Raw genomic sequence first — 22,157 nt, 5'->3', positions numbered from 1 at the left:
TATTATTTGGGTAACGTTAAAAATAAACGAGGGTTTCTTATGCAAGTCAAAAATTGATTGATGTAATACTCTATTAATGTAAAACAAAATTACCTAAGCCAGTGACTTACCTAACGAATAAGAAATATTATAATTATATTATATTATTAACCTTCCATTTCTTTTTATCAATTAATATAAATTACAACATATGTCTTCTTCGCATTAAATACTAATTGCCCAATTTGTATCTTTTGTTGCATATCTTTACTATTTACTATCATCCTTATGATGTTATCAGTAGATTGATTACTAGAACTTAGCCATGTGCTTGGCGCTTATTAGTAAACGGCGTTTACCTACACAATTGTGAATGTTTGGAAATGTTTGCGTAAAATAATTAAATACAAACATTTTTCCTCGAGAAATGGATAGTCCATTAATATATAATCTGAGTTGTGGAAAATCATTACCAGAAGTAAGTTGTTTTGTAGTGAAATATTAATCCTTCAACTGTTAATAATAATGTAGGTAGTTCAGTTATTTATTATTTGTACAGCGTTTTCATGGATTCTAATAAGAACCATTACATTCTTAATTTTTTATTCAATAGCTTTTTTAAAACGATAACTAAACTTCAAATGTTTTTCTAAAAATTTTAAATCAATAAGAAAGAATTGTATAGCCATACTATTGCAATTAGTCTTTATTTTACTATAAAATTGTTTACTGATTATGATATTTTCATGTACTTACATTTGTTTTAAAATATTTTTCTTTTATTCCTTGTACATTACATTGATATACTTACTAAAATATTTAATATTGAACTTATTATGTACGTTACTCTTCTTTTTATCCTAAGATATTAATTTTTTTGTAAAGAATTTATACTTTATCACTAAATATATTATTTTTATATATTTAACTAATTAAGATAATAAAACTTAAACAGCTTTTACAATGAAAGAATTTTTAATTTAGTCCTATACAAATATAACTTTATGTTATACTACTAGTACATCTTATACTTAAAAAAAAAACAAAATATTATTTCCTAGAATATTTTCCAATTTACTCAAATTTTTCTTAGTTACCTATTTATTTTGAAAATTAAATTATTTTTTTATTATAGTGGCTTTCAGAAAGAAAAAGAAGAACACTTTTAAAGAAAAATCCTGGTAACTATTTAAATAATTAAGTTATATTGTAAAATGTTTTTTTTTTTATTTTTTTATGTTAATAAATGAAACAAAAAAATTATTTTAACTTGGTCTAACATTTTAGTTACAATAGAAAATATAAAAATTGCTAAAACTTTCTTAAGAAAAAAAAAAATGTGCTCACTAAATCAGTGGTCGCCAACCTATTAGGCGTCACGGACCACTATATCTATAACTATAATAAAGGATTTATTTTTATTTTTATTTTTTATTACTTATTACATTTTCATATAATATTGGTGCTGATAATAAACTAAGGTAAACAAAAGGTTTATACAATTTAAAATAATTTTCAAAATTTTCCGCAACATCCAACATTTCAACATGAACCACTGATTGGTGATCCATTAAAAAAAATTAAATTACAATCTACATTTATAATTTATACTTGAATATAATTATAAATCAATTTTTAATTCATCTTATCTCTTTTAGAATTGAAAAGAAGAATTGAATTAATACAAGACTTTGATATGCCTGGTCTTAGTACAACAGTAAAAGTAACAAAAGATGATCAATACATATTAGCTACTGGTATTTATAAGCCTAGAATTAAGTGTTATGATGTCAGTAATTTAGCCATGAAATTTGAAAGATGCTTCGATTCTGAAGCTGTTACCTTTGAAATTCTCTCCAATGATTATAGCAAAGTATGTAATGATTTAAATAAACAAGAGGTTTACAGATTTATTTAAGTAGATACTAATATTTTGTTATTTTTCAAGCTGGTGATATTACAATGTGACCGTTATGTTGAATTTCATTCTCAAGAAGGACGCTATTATAGATTACGTATTCCAAAATTTGGTCGTGATATGAAGTATCATTATCCTACATGTGACTTATATATTGGAGGAAGCAGGTAAATTAATTTATTGTATTATTATGTTTCTAAATGAACCATAATAAATTATGTCCATAATCATCTTAATTTACATTGAATAATGTTCATTTTTAATTTTAGACATTACAATGCTTAATATTGAATAAACATTTAAAAAAAATATTTTAACTTTTTTTTATACTATTTACTAAAGTCATTAAAATTATTTTTATTTCATAATTATGCCTTAACTATAAGAATAGTTCTAGATGATTTTTTAATAAATTTCTACTTATTTTTATTTTATCCTAAGCTTTCAAAATTAAATAATGCAAGTATTGGTTATACTAAAAACTTTTTAAAATCATTGGATCATTAATATATTATAATTTAAAAATATTGTTTTTATTTTATAGAATTATGTTATTAAACATTATACTATAAAAAGTATATTATTATCAGTGTTGGGGAGTAACTTAACTTAAGTTACAAGTTACTGTAACAAAATTACTTTTTAAGTAATTTGATGGTAATTTAATTACATTTTATTGTAAGTAATTTAAATTACTTTTTTGTAGTAATTATTATTAAAATACTTGTTACTTTTTTTTGATTTAATATATGTTAAGAACAATAAAAGTTTAAAGATATGTCCGTAATGGAAAAATAAGAAGCCACTGACATACTTCAAAATTAAATAGAATATTTCAAACCTGTTAATGATAATACTTTAGATCAAAATCAAGTTGAGGAAGTCAATGATAACATTATTTTTGATGAATTATAAAACAAGAGCATTCTAATGCTGAACTTGAACGTTTTTTATTTACTTCTTTTAATGATGATTTAACTATTTTAAAAAACATGCCAATGAGATTAATTTTTTTGAAGTATAATACTGCTTTACCCTCAAGTGCTTTTGTTGAACATTTGTTAATTATAGCAGGAGATATATACAATAAAAAGCAATCTAAAATTAGTGACTGTAATTTTGAAAACGCATTGTTGTTTAAAATAAATTTTAAAAATAAAGATTAATATTTAATGTATAGCGAAATTACTATGAATTGTTAATAATTTCATATTGTTGATTGTCATTATTAGGTTTGTGTATTATCATATAGATAAAAATATTAAGCTTCAGTGATATTTTAAAAAAAAAGTAACTTTTATTGTAATTGAGTTACTTTTAAAACTCATAAGTATTGTAACTTGACAAAATGAAAAAAAAAATAACTTAAAATAATTTAGTTATAATTTTTTTTAGTAATTAGTAATGTAATTTAATTTCTAAAATAAGTAACTTTCCCAACACTGATTATTATTATTATATAACATTTATGTTATTATATACTATTATAATTATGGCATTTTGTGTTTGAAAATATAAATGTTTTTGGTTTTCAGTTCTGATATTTATAGATTAAATTTAGATAGAGGACAATTTTTAAATCCATTTGTATCAAGTGCTGGTGATGAAATAAATAAATTAGCCATAAACCCTCTACATAATATGTTTATAACTGGTACCAAGGAAGGGAAGGTTGAAGCATGGGATCCAAGAGCTCATGTCAGTATTGGTGTTCTAGATTGTGCTCTTAACTCTGTCACTAATGACACAAATATTGCGTAAGCATATAAAGCTAAAACTAATTGTTTATAATTTAATATTTTATACTCTTCAATTTTAGTTCTGATGGATTTCCTTCTGTAACTGCATTGGAATTTGAAAATGCATTAACATTAGGTGTTGGTACTGCTACTGGTCAAATACTTTTATATGACATTCGTTCTAATAAGCCTTTTAGGGTTAAAGATCACTTATTTGGATTACCTATTAGAGATATTGCGTTCCAAGAGGACAATGTATTATCTATGGACTCGTCATCGGTGAAAATTTGGAATAAAAACACAGTGGGTCTTAATATTTAATAAAAAAATTAACTTTAATCATACTAATAAAACATAACAAATATCTGGTTTAAAACTAGGGAAAACTATTTGCTGCCTTGGAATCTGGTAATGATACTCAATTCAATAATCTTTGTGTTGTTCCAAAAACTGGAATGTTGTTCATTGCTAATGAAAATACAAAAATTCAAACACATTACATACCGGTTTGTTTTCTTACTAAGTATATTTATATATATATATACTTAATACTCGTAGTTTTATTGTTTTCATACAGAACTATTTCTATTTGTATGTGTATAGAGCTTAGGTCCAGCTCCAAGATGGTGTGGATTCTTAGATGCTTTGGTAGAGGAATTAGAAGAAACAAAAAAAGAAACTGTATATGATGATTATAAATTTGTGACTCGAAATGAACTTGAAGAACTGGGCCTATCACATTTAATAGGTATAAATATATTTATAAAAACTACATTTTATAAAAGTTCAAACAAAATATATATATATAACATTTAATATTTATTTAGGAACAAACTTATTAAAAGCTTATATGCATGGATATTTTGTGGATATCAGGCTATATAGAAAAGCCAAATCTGTTGCTGAACCATTTGCTTTTGAAGAGTACCGAAGAAAAAAGATTCGAGAAAAAATTGAATCTGAAAGAACTAATCGTGTACAAGTTCAGGTAACAAATGAATTAATATATTGAATCTAATTTCGCCTAAAGTTTACTATAATACTCATTTAATTTAAAATTTTTAGAAATTACCCGCTGTGAACAAAGAACTTGCATTGAAATTAATTAATGATGAAAAAGAAGGAAAGAAAAAGAGTAAATCTAAAAATAGCGTTAGCTTATTAAAAGATGATAGGTTTAAAGCATTGTTTGAAAATCCTGCATTCCAAGTTGATACAAATGCTGAAGAATATAAGTAATTACATTTTTTTTACCTTCCAACAATAATTGTATATATTATTTAACAGAAATATATTTCTCTGCTATAAGTTTTTCAATAATGCTTTAATGTATAAAAATGTATATACTGCAAACTTCACTAAAATAAATACATTTAAATAAATAGGTTATTACAATTAATTAAATTATTTCTTATCCATTCATAATTTTAATGAAATAATTTATTTCAAAATGTAATTCCATACACTTAATATCAAACTTAATGCAATTATCTTTTTGAAGATTCTAAAATTATTTTTTAAACAAAAATGTATAGTTGATAAAATAAACTTAAATTAAAGTTTTTACTATTAATACAAATTGTGTTTATAGATTACTGAATCCAGTTTTGAAGCGATTGGATAAATCAAAACAAAAAGAACTTGAATCACAAATTCAAAAACAATTTGAACAAGTTGAAGTATGTATTTTTGATTATCATTCAACCTATTTAATATATTTTTTTTATATATATATATATACCTCACACTAAAATGATGTAACTTAAATGAATTGGTATGATTATATTATAAATCTTACTAAAAACTATTTAAAGTTGGTTTTATCTCAAAGAATAAAATTATAGTTACTTATTGATAAATTTAAACTGATTTCAGGATGAAATTGAAGGTAAACCAAGTTCTGAAGAAAGTAGTGATGAATATAGTTCAGATGATGACCAAAAATGGACTAAGGAATTGAAGTCTGAGTATAGGTCAGCTAAAAGAAGAAGAATTGCCTCTGAACGCCAAGAACGAAAAAACACTGAAAAAGAAAGTAATTATGACAATGATAGTGATGATGATTCAAGTATACGCAGTGAACCTACAGTTAAACCACCAAAATTCTATGAAATTAAAGAAGGAGAAGAATTTATTGGATCAAATAATAATTGTGTAAATTCTATTCAAAACTCTAGGTAATAAATACTGTAAATATTATAATAATTTTCACTTTTCAATTACTGTATAGCTAAACATATTAATGAATATTAATAAATCTAGTGCTACTCTGGGTGAAAGAATAGATCTTGAAAATTTCCATTCAGTCAAAATGCTTTCAAGTGGAAATCGACAGTTGACATTTTCTACTCAAAAGGTAATATTCCTTTTACTTTAGAAAGAAATTAATTACTAAATACAAAAAAATTATTATACTTTAATGTACGTAATTTTTGTTGTAGGAAAAAAAATATCAAAAGGCTGATTTACAAGCAGAGAAACACAAAAAAGAACGACAAAATATAATTAGAAAAGGTCCTAAAAACCTTCGCAAGCCTAAATTTTATGCTGGTCCTAAAAATAAAACTTTTTATAAAAAAAGAAAATAATTTAATTTTGTGATAATTTATTGCACATGTATTTAAAACAATTTTATTAAATAAACTTTAATACAATCACTTATTATAATTACTTTTCTTGTGATATTTATATAAAGGCTTCAAGCATCTTCCATTGGTTTTGCTATTAATATTATTATTGTTGATGAAAAAAAAAGTTTTATGTTTTAATTATTGTTGTCTGGTAAATGTTTTTTGCGTATATTGTATACTTTCGATACTTTGTACATGAATATATCAACTATCCAAAAACAAATAAAAACACCACTGATATTGGACAAGAATTGAGTGAATAAATGACCCAATAACCTGATAAAATAAAACGATTAATAGTAAAATACAATGTGTATTATTGTTCTTCGCCTACTTATAAATTATTAATTTAATAGGATTAAAAACAAACCTTGGTTTTTCAGTCAATTTAATCATAATGGGTGAAAATTCATAGCTAAAAAATATTCCTGGTGCACCTGACTGACCTGAATCTGATGACAAAACCTAAAAAAAATTATTAATATAAATCATTGTTTTATAATAAAATCCATTACATATAAACTAAACCACAATTTATGACACTTAACTAAGTTGAAAATTTTGATTTTTTTTTTTTTTTTTTTTGAAAATCTAATACCTGAGTTTGTGTAAATAAACTAAGGCTACAATTTTCATATAATATAAATAAAAATACAACAACAATATATAAAAATATAAAATAATATTTTTTAGAACCATACATCCACATTCAGAACGATTTATTCCTAAAATAATTCCATCCATCTACTCATTAACTTGATGTCCTAATAATGATTTCATACTATGTAAAATATATCTATACTACAAATTAAAATATGAAGATTTATAAATATGTGATCATCAACCAAACAACATTTAGAAAAACGGTTTTCGATTTAAGAAGAATTGAATATGAAACATTATTATACTACACTACATATAAGATAATGTATTATTCTGTTTCATTAAAAAAAAAAAAACCTGATATTATAGTTATAATTGTTCTTCATTTAATGATAACATTTAAAATTCATTCATAAATACCCTAAAACAAACACTAATAATCCTCTTAATCTTTTAATCCTTAAAGTTACTTTAAATTTAAATTTCAATAATACAAAATTATATGTTATTTTTACTATTCAACTTTCTTTATTTTTTTAAAATTATAATGAATTTGAGCATTTTTTTATTGAAAGTTCAATTCATAAGTATAAAAACATGACATTTTATATTTTTATATTAATGTATTTAAAATCAGAGCACCTAAGAGTAAAAATATTATATAATGGCATTGATTATATAGATATTATATAGATTAAATATTATAGACAAATTATCTATAATCTATAATAAAAGTCAAAAATATTGTTTCAATTTAAAACCATATATTTTTGTCAAAACTCGTAAAATTGTAAATTATAATTTACCGTATGTTTAGTCACAGAAAACTGATTAGTAGAAAATATAGAATTATCTCTTCTTTGAAATAGCGTTGGAACGATTTTGATATAATACTGGAACATAGTGGCTCCTACAAAATACAATATATTCAAAATTAAGAGTGCAATACATTAACACAATATTTAATACAAATTTGTTACGTCTATACTTATTATTTGATAAACGTTTTATTAACATGAATATAATAAGAGTTAAAAAGTGAAAATTATATAACATATACCTAGTAAATAGTATTCATCAGTATTTATTAAACATTAAACAAATATAAATCAATATGTGTGTGATTAATAATTATTAGGTAAGTCATTATTTGTGTGTAACGAAATGTTTTTGTAAGGTGATAAATAAATTTAGAAAATATTTGTTTTCAAATTTTAATCATGACAGTTTAAAAACCTTATCGAATATTTTATAAAAATATTTTGTTGATTTTGTTTATAAAATTGAAATTTCATTTGAAATGAATCGCCAATTTAGAAAATTACCCTTAAATTAATTATGAAAAAAACAGCATAAAAAGATGCACTATAGTGCATTAACTTTTTTTTGCAGATACACTCGTTTTTTTTACAAATGCGACGTTTAAAATAATTCTTCATCATAACAATTACAAATTTTCATTTCAAATTTCTCTATAATTTATTTAGAAAACTAACAGAAAACTGAAGATCAAAAGTAACTTGTTTTATTATAATTTATTTTTTGACTTGTTCAATAGTAACAACGTTGTACAAGTCTATACGATCAATGCATCTACTATGTGGTATACTTATTAGGGATGGTAACGATATTTCTATATAGATTCGTACTTCGATAGTCAAGGTAAAAATATAACACATTTTATAATTATCAAAATTATGCAAATCCTTAATATATTTTAACTTAAATAATAGCATTGATAATAGAATAGACTATTTTATAATCAATAATACTAGGTATTCGATACTAGCTCTTCATATTTCAAACTCGTAAAATTTGTAAATTTTAACTTAAACATCGGAGAAAATTTCGGGGGGGGGGTACAACCCCTTAACCTCCCCAGCGTACGCCACTGACTATGCTGATTAGATATAATATTATGATATAGCAGGCGCGTACAAAAAAAAAATATTTTAGGGAAGGTTTTAGGTTGTATATTTTTATACATATATAATTTATAATCCACTTTTACTCTATAAAAATTAATGTTCAATACAAAATAAGTTGTTTATCCAAAAAATGTATTGCTACCAAGCTAATCCTTTCTGTGTTTAAACTTTAAATAGGCTTTGAAGCTTAAATTTTAGCTTGAAAATGTTAACTTAATATTCATGTATAGGTCAGTAAAAATATTTGCTGCTCCCGACTTGAAACTGCGTATCCCTATGAGAATTACATGAATCAGCTACCTCCATACATAAATGTATATTATATTAATAAATACACATATATCTGTACGATATAAATTAATGCAACTGTTCCTCCATATGACCATGGTAATACTCAGCTAATGATAAACGATGTATATAACAAAATATGATAACAACATGATACGTGATAATATTAATGGTAAAACGTGAAAAATATTACATACCTAGTCCATTATAAAATTTATAATTATTAAAGACATAATCTTGTAAAATTCAAAACATGCCGGTACCTAGTTCAAGTTATTATGGAGGAATGCAAAAACCGTCTTGTTATGATAGAGTTTCAAATTCATTTATGATGGGAGCGACAATTGGTATCACGATCGGAATGTTATTTGGCGGTTTGGGAGGCTTAAGGTATTTTCTTATTCGTAATGTTATTCGATTAATTTTTACATTTTATTTCAAATGCATTTTGAATTAAATCTATTTTTCAATGTAGATCTGGGTTCAGGGGCCGAGAGCTGATTAGCAAAATGGGCAAAACTATGTTACAGAGCGGTGGAACATTTGGCACATTTATGGGTGTTGGCGCTGCACTTAGATGTTAATAAATTATTCAACGTGACTGGATAACATACATTTACTACAAATAATTTATGACATTTGTTTTTTTTTTTAATTTTTAAAGATAATATTTTTGATTTAACTACAGCAAATAATTCATTATGTTTAGAATTTCATGTTAGTTTTTAAAATGTAATAAATCACTTTATGTTATACATTTAATTTTATCTCCATTTAAAATAATTAAATTGTTTTTGAAGAAACGTTAAATAAGTATTATTAACTAATTTAGTATAAATGACTCCTAATTTACCTTTCTAGTATAAAATGTAAACTAAATTTCTATCAATATCCAGTACTCCTATGGTTTATTAAACACCATACATCATAAATATGTCTAGTCCTTAGTTCCTACCAGTTTATTTTATTGTGATTTGTGTATTAATGTTAGTATAATTTACTATAATTTACCGAGGAGCCAAATTAACAAAATTTAAAAAATTAAACATGAACTTAACATAACAGAAATAAAATTCAATTATTTTCATGACTTCAACCGGTAAGGTTGTGTTGTTCATATAGTTTGTTTCGTTATCAAATATGCCGTGTGTGTCGTGTCAATTAAGTGTCTCGCCTGCGAAAAAGGTAATCTGTTTTGACTTTAATAATTATTATCATAAAACCTGCTCCAATAATTATGATGTAAAAACATAAATTAACCTGGTTATGTGTAACATGTGAACAAACCGCATCATTAAAAGAAATATTAGTAACAGAAGACACGTGACAAATAATTCCAATGGAATAAATAATGGAAAAAATGGTGATTCTGATATCAATGATTTGAGGGATGATACATCTATTTTACTTAAAAAAATTGAGAATTTAACAGCTACTAATATCGAAATTAAAAAGTCAGTGAATTTTTGCTTTGAAAAAATTGATGATTATGGAAAAAAAATTGATAGTCTTTTCAAAATTGAAAATTCTAAAAGATAAAATAAATGATATTGATTGAAGATATAACAGTCTTGAAAAAGTGTTTCAAGCTTTCAAAATTAATATTAATAACTGTGAACAGTTGTCATTAACTAATAATATATCAGTGAACTACAAATCAGTACAATCTGCCGATGAATACAAATGGAAATATGTTTGGTCTCATTCAAACGGTATATATGTGGGGAAAAGTGACGGGGACTCAGCTATCAAAATACAGACTATTAATGATCTAAAGAAACTTTATATTGAAGGAATACTGATTAAGCTCTTATCTTCTAGTAATAACTTATTATTAAATTATTAGTTCCTTATCTTTTTTTTTTTTATTTATGATATTAATTGTATAAATGAAATAAATTCAATTTATATTGATAATCTAGCAAATTGCCAAATGGTAAGTAAAAATATTTATAAAGATTTTTTAAATTAATTTATGTAATTAAAAGATAAATCTATGGTTACAAATAATTGATAAAAACAAATGTATTACTTACCTTCCTCAGCAAAGGATTCAGTTGAATCTAAAGGATTGCCGCCATGACTAGAAACTGATTCTAATTTTTGTCCAAATGATAAATGCCGTATAATATGACTTACATTAAATGAAGATGATGAAAATGGATGTACATCATGAACTAAGACATTGAAAAACAACAAGATATTAATTTCAAATGAAAAATCATTTAATTTCAAATTTATTACTATAATCCAGATTATTTCATCAATGATTAAATATAAATTAAACCAAAACTGTTGTATAATTACATTTAATGTCTAGTAAAGAAAAGTTAATATTTTTTTCTACTTACCATGCATATGATTAAAAGAAAAACTTGTCCCTGGAGCAATATGAAAACTTCCACTAACCTAAAAAACATTAGATCCAAAGTAAGTAGTATAAATAAAAACTAATTTTTTATATGTAATATTCAATAATTATTTTTAATAAAATTATATTTCTTTACAATGAAATACAAATATATTTTTTTTATTTAAAAATAACCAATTAGTAATACATAATTATAATATACAAATCATATTTTGTTGGTTTATCTACCACCTTTAAGCAGAGCTTGAGTTGGAGATATAATAAAGAAATGCAGAACAAACAAAGAAAAAAGAAAATAACATGCAATAGCTGAGAAACTCTGAAACAATTGGTTCCGAGAGCATCACTGAATTTCTCAAGATCGCAGAAATATTTAAATACATATAATAAGTTTCCATACTGTAAATATCAAACACTTTGTAAAATAATGTAAATATTCATTAGAAAAAGCTAATAGCTGTTGGCATAGAAGCAAATAATAAATAAAAAAAAAAAATTACAAATAAAAATAAAAATTTAAGTTACTTCCTCTTTATTTTAAGAAAGCTATAATACTTACCCTGTTAACTTGAAGGGTGCCAAATATTTCACAACCTTCTTTAAATGCTTTGTCATACATATCATTTTGAGTAGATTGGTTCTTACATTGTTCAATACTATATGGATGTAAATCCCAATTTTTCATTTTATAGGCTCTTTTAACATCATCACATGTATTGCAACAACTAAAGAATAAATATTTAAAGGGTAAAAAAAAAATAAAATAGTTTTATGGTAAATACTCTTAACATATTAAACATAGGAAGTATAATACAAAATTTAACTTACATATTTAAAAAAAAAAATTATAAATGTATAAAACAAAATCCTTTAATTATTATTATTTATTTTAGGATGAAATACCATAACAATAATTAATATTTAATAACCAAGAAATTTCTAAAACTTCATTCTTCCACTAAACTTGTAAAAACTTGTAAAATGTAAGCAATTTCAATTTTAATTTTTTAATCCTAAAAAATCTTAAATATTTGCATTTGTAATAGTATTACATGTTATAATTTTTATTTTTACTGACATCATCTGAAATATTTTATAATTTTTAATAAATTGTTTTTATAATTAATAATACTTTGTGATTAATAAGTATATATGAAATGGATTTTTTGCAAACAAATTAATATTTAAATAAAATTGTTTAAAATACGAAGTGGTATAAATATTATACAATATATTCTAAATATAGACTAAATATCTAGATTGTACTTACGGAGTGCTTGGACTTTCAGCCCCATAACAACTTCCACAATGACCTTTTTCTGCAGTATTATTAGCTTGGTTTGATTCATTTATTACTAATTTAGTTGACTAATAGAGGAATAATTAAATATTTTTTATTATAAATAATAAATAATTAATAATAAAGTGCTTATAACTTTTAGAAATTAGTAACAACATATCTATGTTGAAGATGCATTAAAAAAAATGTAACTTTTTCATATTAATTTTTTCATTGAATAATTGTTATTAATACTATTAATGAAGAGTAATTGATAAACATAAATCTATTTAAATTATTACTTAAAAATTAATATTGTTTTTAACTGAGCAATTAATTTATTATAACTATTTTTTGTATAATTACTTTCAATATTAAAAAAGTTAATTCGATTAATCTCAAAAAATTTAACTATATACCTAAGTATATTTATAAATCTAAATTTATATATATTAATAAACATAATAATATATGTGCTTTATATAACATTATCTTACAGTGATCTACAGATTATCTAAAATTGTATTTGGTAGTCAACAGTAAAAATATTAAATGTTCATAAATTTTAGGTAACTCCATAAAGTTAATACTTACGTTATTTATTTTTTTACTGCCAACATCTAAACAAAAATTATTAATAAGTATAAGTTACAATGAATAGAATATTTTTTTAATGTATTTCTCCAATTAAATGGAACATACAATTTATATTTTTTATTTCATAAAGATTCCAATTAATATGTTATATTATTTTCTCAATTGATCAATAAAATAAAATATATTTAGTTATATTACTGATATTCACATAGGTTATGCTGGCCTGAACTTTTTTTTTAGGTTTTTAAAATTTTAAGTTTTTTTTTTAGGTTTATGCTTTTTAGGCTACCTATTTTATAGAAAAATCATTATTATTTATATTTTTCTCATGTACCTGTTTATCATGAAAATAATTGTTTTAAAATGATCAGTTAATAAATATAATCTATATTGATTTGGATTATTTCGTTGCACTACATTTTTTTTTTTTTTAGTGTTGTTACTTGTAGTAGTGTTTTGTACATATAACGCCTCGGACTATATTAAGTTTTTGTAATTACATACAACTATTTTTTATTCGATAACTCAGTATGTGTATGTGTAATAACTCAAAAATCAATAAATCACTAAATTAAAAATTAGAATTAATTGAATCTAGTTAAAAAGATAAATGATCAATAAAATAAATTAGAGAACTTTTCAAGTGTCGAAAAATCACGTCTATAATATATAAAAGCAAACAAAAAGAAATAAAAGAACAATGGATGAATGATAAGTTTAACCATTGATTATGAATAGTAATCAATAGTAATTATGGATACTATCCATAATCAATGGTTTAACTATACAAATATTATAAAATAATTTATATTTTAGAAAATGAAAAGAAAACCAACATCAAATGCAAATAATTGGGAGTAATTTAAAAGTGCTGGAGCATAAAATTTATTAATTTCTAGATCAATTATACAGTTTAAATAACGTCAAATTGTTGAACAAATATCATACGGTATTCAAAGCATCAAATGGATTGGAAAATATTAAAAAATGTAGAAAAATTTTGAAAGTGTACTTAAATACTAAAATTTTCATTTTTAAATATATAATTTTTAATTTTAAAATAATTTTTAACTACATATGTAAAATAAAAAGTTAATAATATTTAATGTATAATAAAAAATATTTATTGTAACTAGAGATGTTATGAACTGTTCGGTTCGGAAACCGAACTGAAAATCGAAAAAAATCGAACCGAACTATGTACCAAATAGTTCGTCTTAAATACATCTTAAATAGTGGACTATGATCTTATCTCCAGTAACCTGTACTTTCTAGACTTCAAAGCACATGCAGTATTCGACATAATATTCGTACCGTATTTCTTTATATAATTAAAATATGGGTACCTACATAGGTGTATAAAAGAAATTTAAACTATAATGAATAAAAAATATAAATTTTAGACATTTTTAAAATTAAAAATATAATCTGTAGGTACCTAAATTTACATATATCTATTCTATATTAGTTACCAAGATAAAAAAAAACTAATTGCTTAAAATAATAATTAATTAATTTTTCAATTTTTATAACAGTTTTACTCTATACATGCAATGCCTAAGAGAATTAATGCGTTTGAGCGGCTAATTGGATCTACTCAATCACATGACATTCAACTAAGTTGTAATAATAATTTTGATATTGATGATCCAGAGCAAGAGAAAACTGAAATTATAAATTAAGAAGATGAACGAAGTTTAATGCCAACAGAAGAAGCAGTAGACCAAACAATAAATCAAAGGTTGATTTATAACTTTTTTACCAAGATAAGCATTGACCAGTAAATTTGTAATACTTGTAAAAAGGTACTAAAAAGTCCTTCATCAACAACAACCACTCTAGTAAGGCATCTTAAAATTCACACCAAGAAATATTCTGAATATCAAGCATACTATGATAAAAAAAAATAAAAAAAAAAAATGAAAAATGAACTATTATTGAAAAGAAAAAACAAAGTCATTACACTAAAACAGAACACAATTCTGACTTCATTCAACTCTAAGTCATACTTATCAGTCCAAGGGCTAAATTAATAACCAAAAATATAAGTGAAATGATTGCATTAGATTATCAATCATACTCGATCGTTGAAGACCATGGATTTAGGAACTTAATGAAAACATTAGAGAGCAAGTATAAATTATCAACTAGATAATATTTATCTAGTACTGCAATTCCTAAGCTGTATTCAAAAAGATTATCTCAACTCAAAGAAGAAATAAACACTGATTTGTATAGTATGCGATCCATATCATTTACTTTCGATATCTAGATGAGTGGAGCATTGGCGCAACTAGGGGGGGTGCTTTGAGTCCTTAGCACCCCCTAAGTCAAAATCAGCACCCCCTAAAAAATCGTTTAAAAACGTAATAAAGAAGTTGAATATTTATCGAATTTCAATTATAACATAATAGTAATTTTTGTATTATAACATTTTGTTATTTATAATGTTGAATTGGATGTGTTGATTTTAATTTAGTAAAGATAAGGATGCCGGAGCGGTCAAGTTATTTTAAATAGTCTGTGCTAAATATATCTATATGGTATATTATTGCCTAACATACTAATATAATCTGGTATTCCCAAGGGACGGAAATAGTCTCGTCATTATGACGTGTGGCATACGGGTGATACGCCGATATACCACAACAAACACAGCACAGTCTACTAGGATACTAAGATTTATAATAAATCATTTTAGGTTACAGTGTGTGTAGGTAACTCAAAACACTACATTTACGTATTACGTATGTTGTGTTAGAGACGTTTCTAAGTTTCTTATATTATTATTTATAATTGCTAATAATAATATATCGATCAATATTACATCGTCAATTGTATGTTTATTACTACTTACGAGTGTTAATTAATCTATTTTAATCATGTATTCAATCTTTAATTTTAAAAACAAAATTAAACAAAATACATCAACACGAAAAAATAATTTGGACGAGACTGCCGAAACTCATAGTGATGAATTAAAAGCAAAGAAAATATGTAACCATGAACTGAATGATGGGCATAATGATGATGATGAAAACATTCAATTAAAAAATAATGTTTTAAATTTGAATATACCGTCTGTTGATTTGGATGATATTGATAAACTAAAACTAAACTTCAAGTAAGTAAAAATTAAATAATAGTGTAATAAAAATAAAACAAGAAATAACGCGATTCTTGATTAATACATAATGACATATTATGTATGTATGTATATTAAATTGTTTTGACGTACCTAGTCTTATTTTATTTTATTATTTTATTTATTCTAGATATTTCCACTAACACAATTTGGACCTCAAAATAGAAGTTTTAATGCTAAACACTATAGTGAATTTGAATGGTTAGAATATAGTATATCTCGTAATGCTGTGTTTTGTTTTAATTGCATTCATTTTACAAAGAATTTAAAAAGTGACATTTTAATTACAACTGGATACAAAAATTGGAGAAAAGTATGTTTTTTGTTTGGATATTTGTTTAAATAAATTAAAAATAATAATTGTTTAGAAATCATAGGCATAAAGTTAACATGTTCATCAAAAGTAAAATACCTAAGTTGATTAATAATTATTATGTACATGTATTTTTTTACTTTTATTTCATTATTTTAGTTGAATGAAAAATTGTTAAAACATTCAAAAACTGTTCTACATTTAACATCAATTGTTCAGTATAATAGCTATAAAAGTTCAAAATTGACTGGTACTATAGTTACTCAATTAACAACTGCTAAAAAAAATGAAATTTTAAAGAATATACAGTATATGAAAGTTCTTATAAATATAACCCTCTTTTGTGCTAAACAGGGACTTGCTCTAAAGGCCCCCATACACGATCAAACAGTTTGCGCAACTACTATGTTTGCGCAAGCATTTTGATCGTGTATGGAATGGATTGAGTAGTTGCGCAACTGTTTGAAACCAAGCTTGAGGTTTTCGGTCGGGTCCGAAATATTTTGTGAAATGCTCGATGATTGATAAGCGGTTTGAACGTGTATGTCAGTGTTTGACAAGCGTCTGTGGTGGAAATATCATATTGTGTTGTTTAAAATTGCCATTTCTTGTAATTCTCCAAACGTATCAGCATCCATTCGAAGATAGTTTTTGTAGTCAACTATTGAACTTAATTTGAGTTCTGATACTAAACGGTCATGACCGGTCTACCCTCTTCTTTAGCCATTCCTTCATCCATATTCTCTGCTTTCTTTTCGGTCAAACAGACAATAATTATCGCGGCGCAAGCAATTTCTGTGTCAGACATTATGTCTACGTAATATACAAAAACGTACTGAGGACTGAGGTTCACACAAACCGCTTGACTGTGTATGTACGTGTGTTTACACAACCATGTTTTTGCGCAAACTGTTTGATCGTGTATGGGTGCCTTAAGAGGTCATGATGAAAAGTCATCAACAGTTTCTAATACTGGTGGGAAGATATGTTTTTATTTTAGTACCACTACTACCACTTATAGTATAATAGTTTGTAAATCATAAATTATTTATCTACAGGAAATTTGAAAGAGCTTTGTACATTATTTGCGTTGAACGATAAAGAGTTTTCAGATTTTTTTAACAGAAAAATTAACTATACAAGTTGTATTATTCAAAATAGTATACTTGAAGTTTGTTCAAATATGACAATAAATACTATAATTAGCGAAATAAAAGACTGTTATTGAATTATTATTTTGAAATTGTTTAGGTGTAATTACATCTATAAGAAAATGAAAAGAATGTATTAAACTTAAATGTTTTCATGTTTCTGTTAAAACTGGCGTTGAAGGAAATGACATCTGTAATCAAGGTGTTAACATGAATAAAACAGAAAACAATAAACATTATTGGTGTTCTCATGCATATTATGCTATATTGGATGCAATTATAGACCACTTTGAGTTAAGGTTTTCAAAAGAGAGTTTAGAGATTGCAAATTCAATTGACAATTTCATTAAATTAAATATGAATAAAAGCATGATGTTCATTGATCATTACCAAGTAAGTCAATTAATAAATACATATAAATGGAATGTAATAATTGTTAAATACAATAATACACCTATAATTGTAAGTAATTATTAATTTATTTTATTAGGCATTATTTTCTATTGATAAAGAAGCATTACGTTGTGAAATGACTGTAGCACGCAACTGTGCCATACAGTTAAAACCAAATTTTGGTTTAGAAGAATTAAAAAAAATTATTTCAAAAGAAGTCTATCCTAATATTCATTCTTTACTTAAAGTAGCCTTGATACTACCTATCAGTTCTGCATCGTGTGAACGATCTTTCTCAGCCATGCGTCGTATCAAAAATTGGACTAGAACATCTATGACACAAGATTATTTCGGTAATTTTTCTATATTGCACATCGAGAGAGATATTGTTAACTATCTTGACCTCGATATTATACTAGACGAATACTCAAAGAAAGACCGTCGTATAGGTTTAATATTATAATAAAAATATGAATAAAATATATTATGTATCATGTAGAAAATATAATTATTTATAAATTGTTATAATATACTATTATTAATAAAAAATGAAATCAAAATAATTACTTTTAAGTGACTTTTCATGCTGGGTCCACACCAAGTATGACTTTTTTTTATTTCTGTTTTTAAAAACAATTTGTACTGTAGATCCAGAATTATGGTTTTTGTTTTTTTTTAGTGGTACATATAGGCAAATAGTGGTGTTATCTCCCATCAAGTCGCAAAAAAATCTGGAGCTTAAGCATCCCCTAGTTAAAATGTCTAGTTGCGCCAATGGAGTGGAGCTTAACAACCATATATATCACTTATATTACATTATTTGACTAAAGCAATTTGAGCTCCGTTACAAAACATTAGGATGTTCATACTTTCCAGGAAAACATACTGGAGAAAATATTTTTCTTAAAATCAAAACTATAGTAAATGAATGGAACATTGATATTTCAAACTTAAGAATTTCTATTTATATGGTCACAGACAATGCAAGAAATATAAAATATGGATTAAATACTTATAATGATAATGACACCCTACATCACTACTTTTGTGCAGCCCACACGTTACAATTGGCCATTGAAGATTCTTTAAAAGAAAACAATATGGGAAGTTTATTAAAAAAGTGTGGCTCAATTGTAATGCATTATAACCACAGCACCAAATCTTGGGAATGTTTGCAACAAATTCAATTACGATTAAATTTGCCAAATCATAAACTCATATAAATGGTCGAGTGCATTGTAGAGCAAAAAGAAGCAATTTTTTTGGATTTGCAAAATTTGTCAAATTATATTCATATTACACTAAGAAAGTGGAAACTTATTAAAGGATATGTTGAAATATTAAAGCCACAAAAGAATTTAGCCAACAATATATACCAACATTTTCAATGGTAAACCCAATTATATATTCCATAGAAAAAAATTGGACAATTTTAAGCTAATCTTTAGTCAATAATTCTGTCTAGGTATTATTCAATATTATGTCATTATTATTTAATACTTATTTAATATTCCTATAATTCAATAATGCCAAAATAATGAAAATATTATAAAAGGTTAGGTTTTTTAGCTTTCTGACTTTTTTAATGTTCGGTTCGAGTTTGATAAAATATTTGAAAGTTTAGTTCGATTCGGGTTTGGAAAAAATATGTAACTTCAGTTCGGTTCGGATTTGTTAATTATAAGAAAAGTTCGGTTCAACCTAATAAATCAGGGTTTATAACATCACTAATTGTAACTTTTTTTTTTGACGACCTGTATTAAATGGAAACCTGTCTAAAATAGGAAAAAAATTCAGTCCCGGCCGTTTCCATATTATACAGGTTTTTCTGTACCTCAATACATTTATAGTTTCTTAAATAGTATTCACAAGATAAAAACAATATTTATATTTTTCCCCTGGTAAAAATTTGTGTTTTTTTCTATTTATACCATTTACACTAGCATATGAGTATCTAAGTAAATGAGTAATTAATTTTTGGTGAAAGTGAAATACAACTGTAAGTTGTAATCATCAATAAAAAATATCAAAATAAATTTAGTTTTTGATGTACATCATACAGTTAAAGATTATGAGCTGGATTTCAAAGAAAACCTGGAAGACTAGTTGGATTATTCTCGTGCTACCTCTAAAACTTGAGTCTACTTACATACATGGAGTACAATATCTTTAATACATAGATAGTAGTGAATTAAAATACTTTTCAGTGTAAGAAATTCCTGTTTCATTTTATAAGGTCAGTTATTTAAATTTTTCAAAACTTTTGCTAATATTTCTATAAAAAAAATTAGTAACAGTAAGAAATTTCACTTTACAATATTCCATTATAATATTGTATACATTGAAAAATTAAATTCTATCAAATTAATTATCAAATAATTTTATAAACCAATAATAACTGACATCAAAACCATAATTCAAACTTTATCTAAAACATATAACCTTATACTTAATGATACTAATAAAAAAGTATTTCTTTAGTTTGTAATAAATTGTAATTTACCATCAGATTTTTCAGGATCACTAATATGCTGCCCATCTAAACTTAATCGTCTTTTATAAATATTATGATCCACCTGTAGATGTGTTTCACCTGAATTATCAACGGCATCTAACACTAAAACTAATTTTTTTTTTAGTGAAAAATATTTTCTATTATAACAAATAAAAATATATTAAACATACAATCACATGAGATTTTAGGAACAATAATATCAAAATTAATTTGTAATTTTTTGTTTCGTGATGTATCCACAAAAAGTTCTTCAGTAGGAGTGTTGTCAAGAAACTCTACTAAATTTGATATCATTAAAAATACAATGGTTAAAAAACAAACCACAGAAACTGAAAGAACAAAAATTAAATATTAATTAATTTAACACAATAATGTTAGTTCATAGATATACAAACAGAAATAATACAAATTAGATAAGGTATCAAATTTTCAACATAGCAGTGTTTTTTTTTCTACAGAAATAAAATGAATTAATATGATTATATATATATATATATATATATATATATATATAACTGGATAAAACAAATATTTTAAAAGACAACAGTAGTAAATTTATAAATGCAGCCTATGCATATAGTTGATATTTACCAACTAAACCAGAATATTTTTAATAAATGACTTAATTTTATATTAATATGAAATTAATATAAGACTTCTCTTAACGTAACATTTTTAGAAAAATTTAATTTGAAAAATAAAAAAATCTCAAATAAGATAAAGATTTTTTAGAAATATTTAAACCATCAAAATAAATATATCTTGTATCATATTAAGTGCAAAATTTATGAAGCATTATTTTTAAATTAAATTAATAAAAATTAATTATACTTAAATGTAACTTAAATTCATAATTATTTAAAATGTAAATTAAAATAAAAAAATATAATTCATAAAAGCAATATGTAAGAATATAAAATTTTTAATATTCTTTTACAGCTGTAGAACTAAAATCAAAGCACTAAATAAAAAAATTGTAAAAACAATTAATAGCAATGATTATTATGAAACAGATAAAATTAACATCTTATGTTAACAACTAATAAACATTTATAAAACAAATCATAATAATATTTTACCAATTCCTCCCCATACAGTTTTAATTTGAACTTCTTCTAATGGTTTGGCAAATGCATCAAATTGTTTTAATGTATTCATACAAAAAAAACTTTTCTTCGGCGACATTTTTTTAAATAAATTAGTTTTCAAGATATATATTTTTTGTTTAAATTTTTAAACACGTCAACTAAACTATAAACTATAATGTATATATAAGCCGAAATTATTTGTACACAGTATTATCATTTA

General features: G+C 24.2%; 4 protein-coding genes across 6 annotated transcripts; 3 read left to right on the top strand and 1 right to left on the bottom strand.

Moving 5' to 3' along the window:
- The first annotated feature begins 273 nt into the window (after positions 1–273).
- On the top strand, positions 274–6,264 carry LOC112688728 (nucleolar protein 10). The gene is made up of 14 exons (XM_025562067.1): positions 274–457; positions 1,115–1,160; positions 1,638–1,852; positions 1,928–2,064; positions 3,433–3,654; positions 3,717–3,939; positions 4,017–4,142; positions 4,240–4,384; positions 4,464–4,624; positions 4,702–4,871; positions 5,228–5,315; positions 5,512–5,813; positions 5,899–5,992; positions 6,078–6,264. The coding sequence occupies exons 1-14, from the start codon at positions 407–409 to the stop codon at positions 6,222–6,224; spliced, it is 2,127 nt and encodes a 708-aa protein (XP_025417852.1). The 5' UTR covers positions 274–406; the 3' UTR covers positions 6,225–6,264.
- Positions 3,947–22,060, bottom strand: LOC112688730 (endoplasmic reticulum-Golgi intermediate compartment protein 3). Of its 2 annotated transcripts, none has more exons than XM_025562074.1 (12): positions 21,929–22,060; positions 21,020–21,178; positions 20,838–20,957; positions 13,330–13,355; positions 12,727–12,824; positions 12,016–12,181; positions 11,437–11,494; positions 11,122–11,262; positions 7,676–7,779; positions 6,637–6,731; positions 6,308–6,542; positions 3,947–4,104 (listed from the first exon to the last, which is right to left on the bottom strand). In XM_025562074.1, the coding sequence occupies exons 1-11, from the start codon at positions 22,032–22,034 to the stop codon at positions 6,401–6,403; spliced, it is 1,215 nt and encodes a 404-aa protein (XP_025417859.1). In that variant the 5' UTR covers positions 22,035–22,060; the 3' UTR covers positions 3,947–4,104; positions 6,308–6,400. The 2 variants fall into 2 exon arrangements, with proteins under 2 accessions (XP_025417859.1, XP_025417857.1); XM_025562072.1 differs by lacking the exon at positions 3,947–4,104 and adding an exon at positions 5,570–5,659.
- Positions 9,339–9,778, top strand: LOC112688732 (reactive oxygen species modulator 1). Its single transcript, XM_025562077.1, has 2 exons — positions 9,339–9,475; positions 9,561–9,778. Exons 1-2 carry the CDS (start codon positions 9,339–9,341, stop codon positions 9,667–9,669), a joined length of 246 nt encoding a protein of 81 aa, XP_025417862.1. The 3' UTR covers positions 9,670–9,778.
- Positions 16,225–20,828, top strand: LOC112688731. Of its 2 annotated transcripts, none has more exons than XM_025562076.1 (4): positions 16,225–16,456; positions 16,608–16,790; positions 18,042–18,334; positions 18,432–20,828. In XM_025562076.1, exons 3-4 carry the CDS (start codon positions 18,152–18,154, stop codon positions 18,795–18,797), a joined length of 549 nt encoding a protein of 182 aa, XP_025417861.1. In that variant the 5' UTR covers positions 16,225–16,456; positions 16,608–16,790; positions 18,042–18,151; the 3' UTR covers positions 18,798–20,828. The 2 variants fall into 2 exon arrangements, with proteins under 2 accessions (XP_025417861.1, XP_025417860.1); XM_025562075.1 differs by having other exon boundaries at positions 17,849–18,334.
- Positions 22,061–22,157: the final 97 nt, after the last annotated feature.

Source organism: Sipha flava, unplaced genomic scaffold, assembly GCF_003268045.1.
Source record: "Sipha flava isolate LNK unplaced genomic scaffold, YSA_version1 3_pilon_pilon, whole genome shotgun sequence".
Taxonomy (NCBI): Eukaryota; Metazoa; Arthropoda; class Insecta; order Hemiptera; family Aphididae; genus Sipha; species Sipha flava.
The sequence above is the reverse complement of the archived record's forward strand: the minus strand, read 5'-3'. Positions and strand labels throughout refer to the sequence as shown.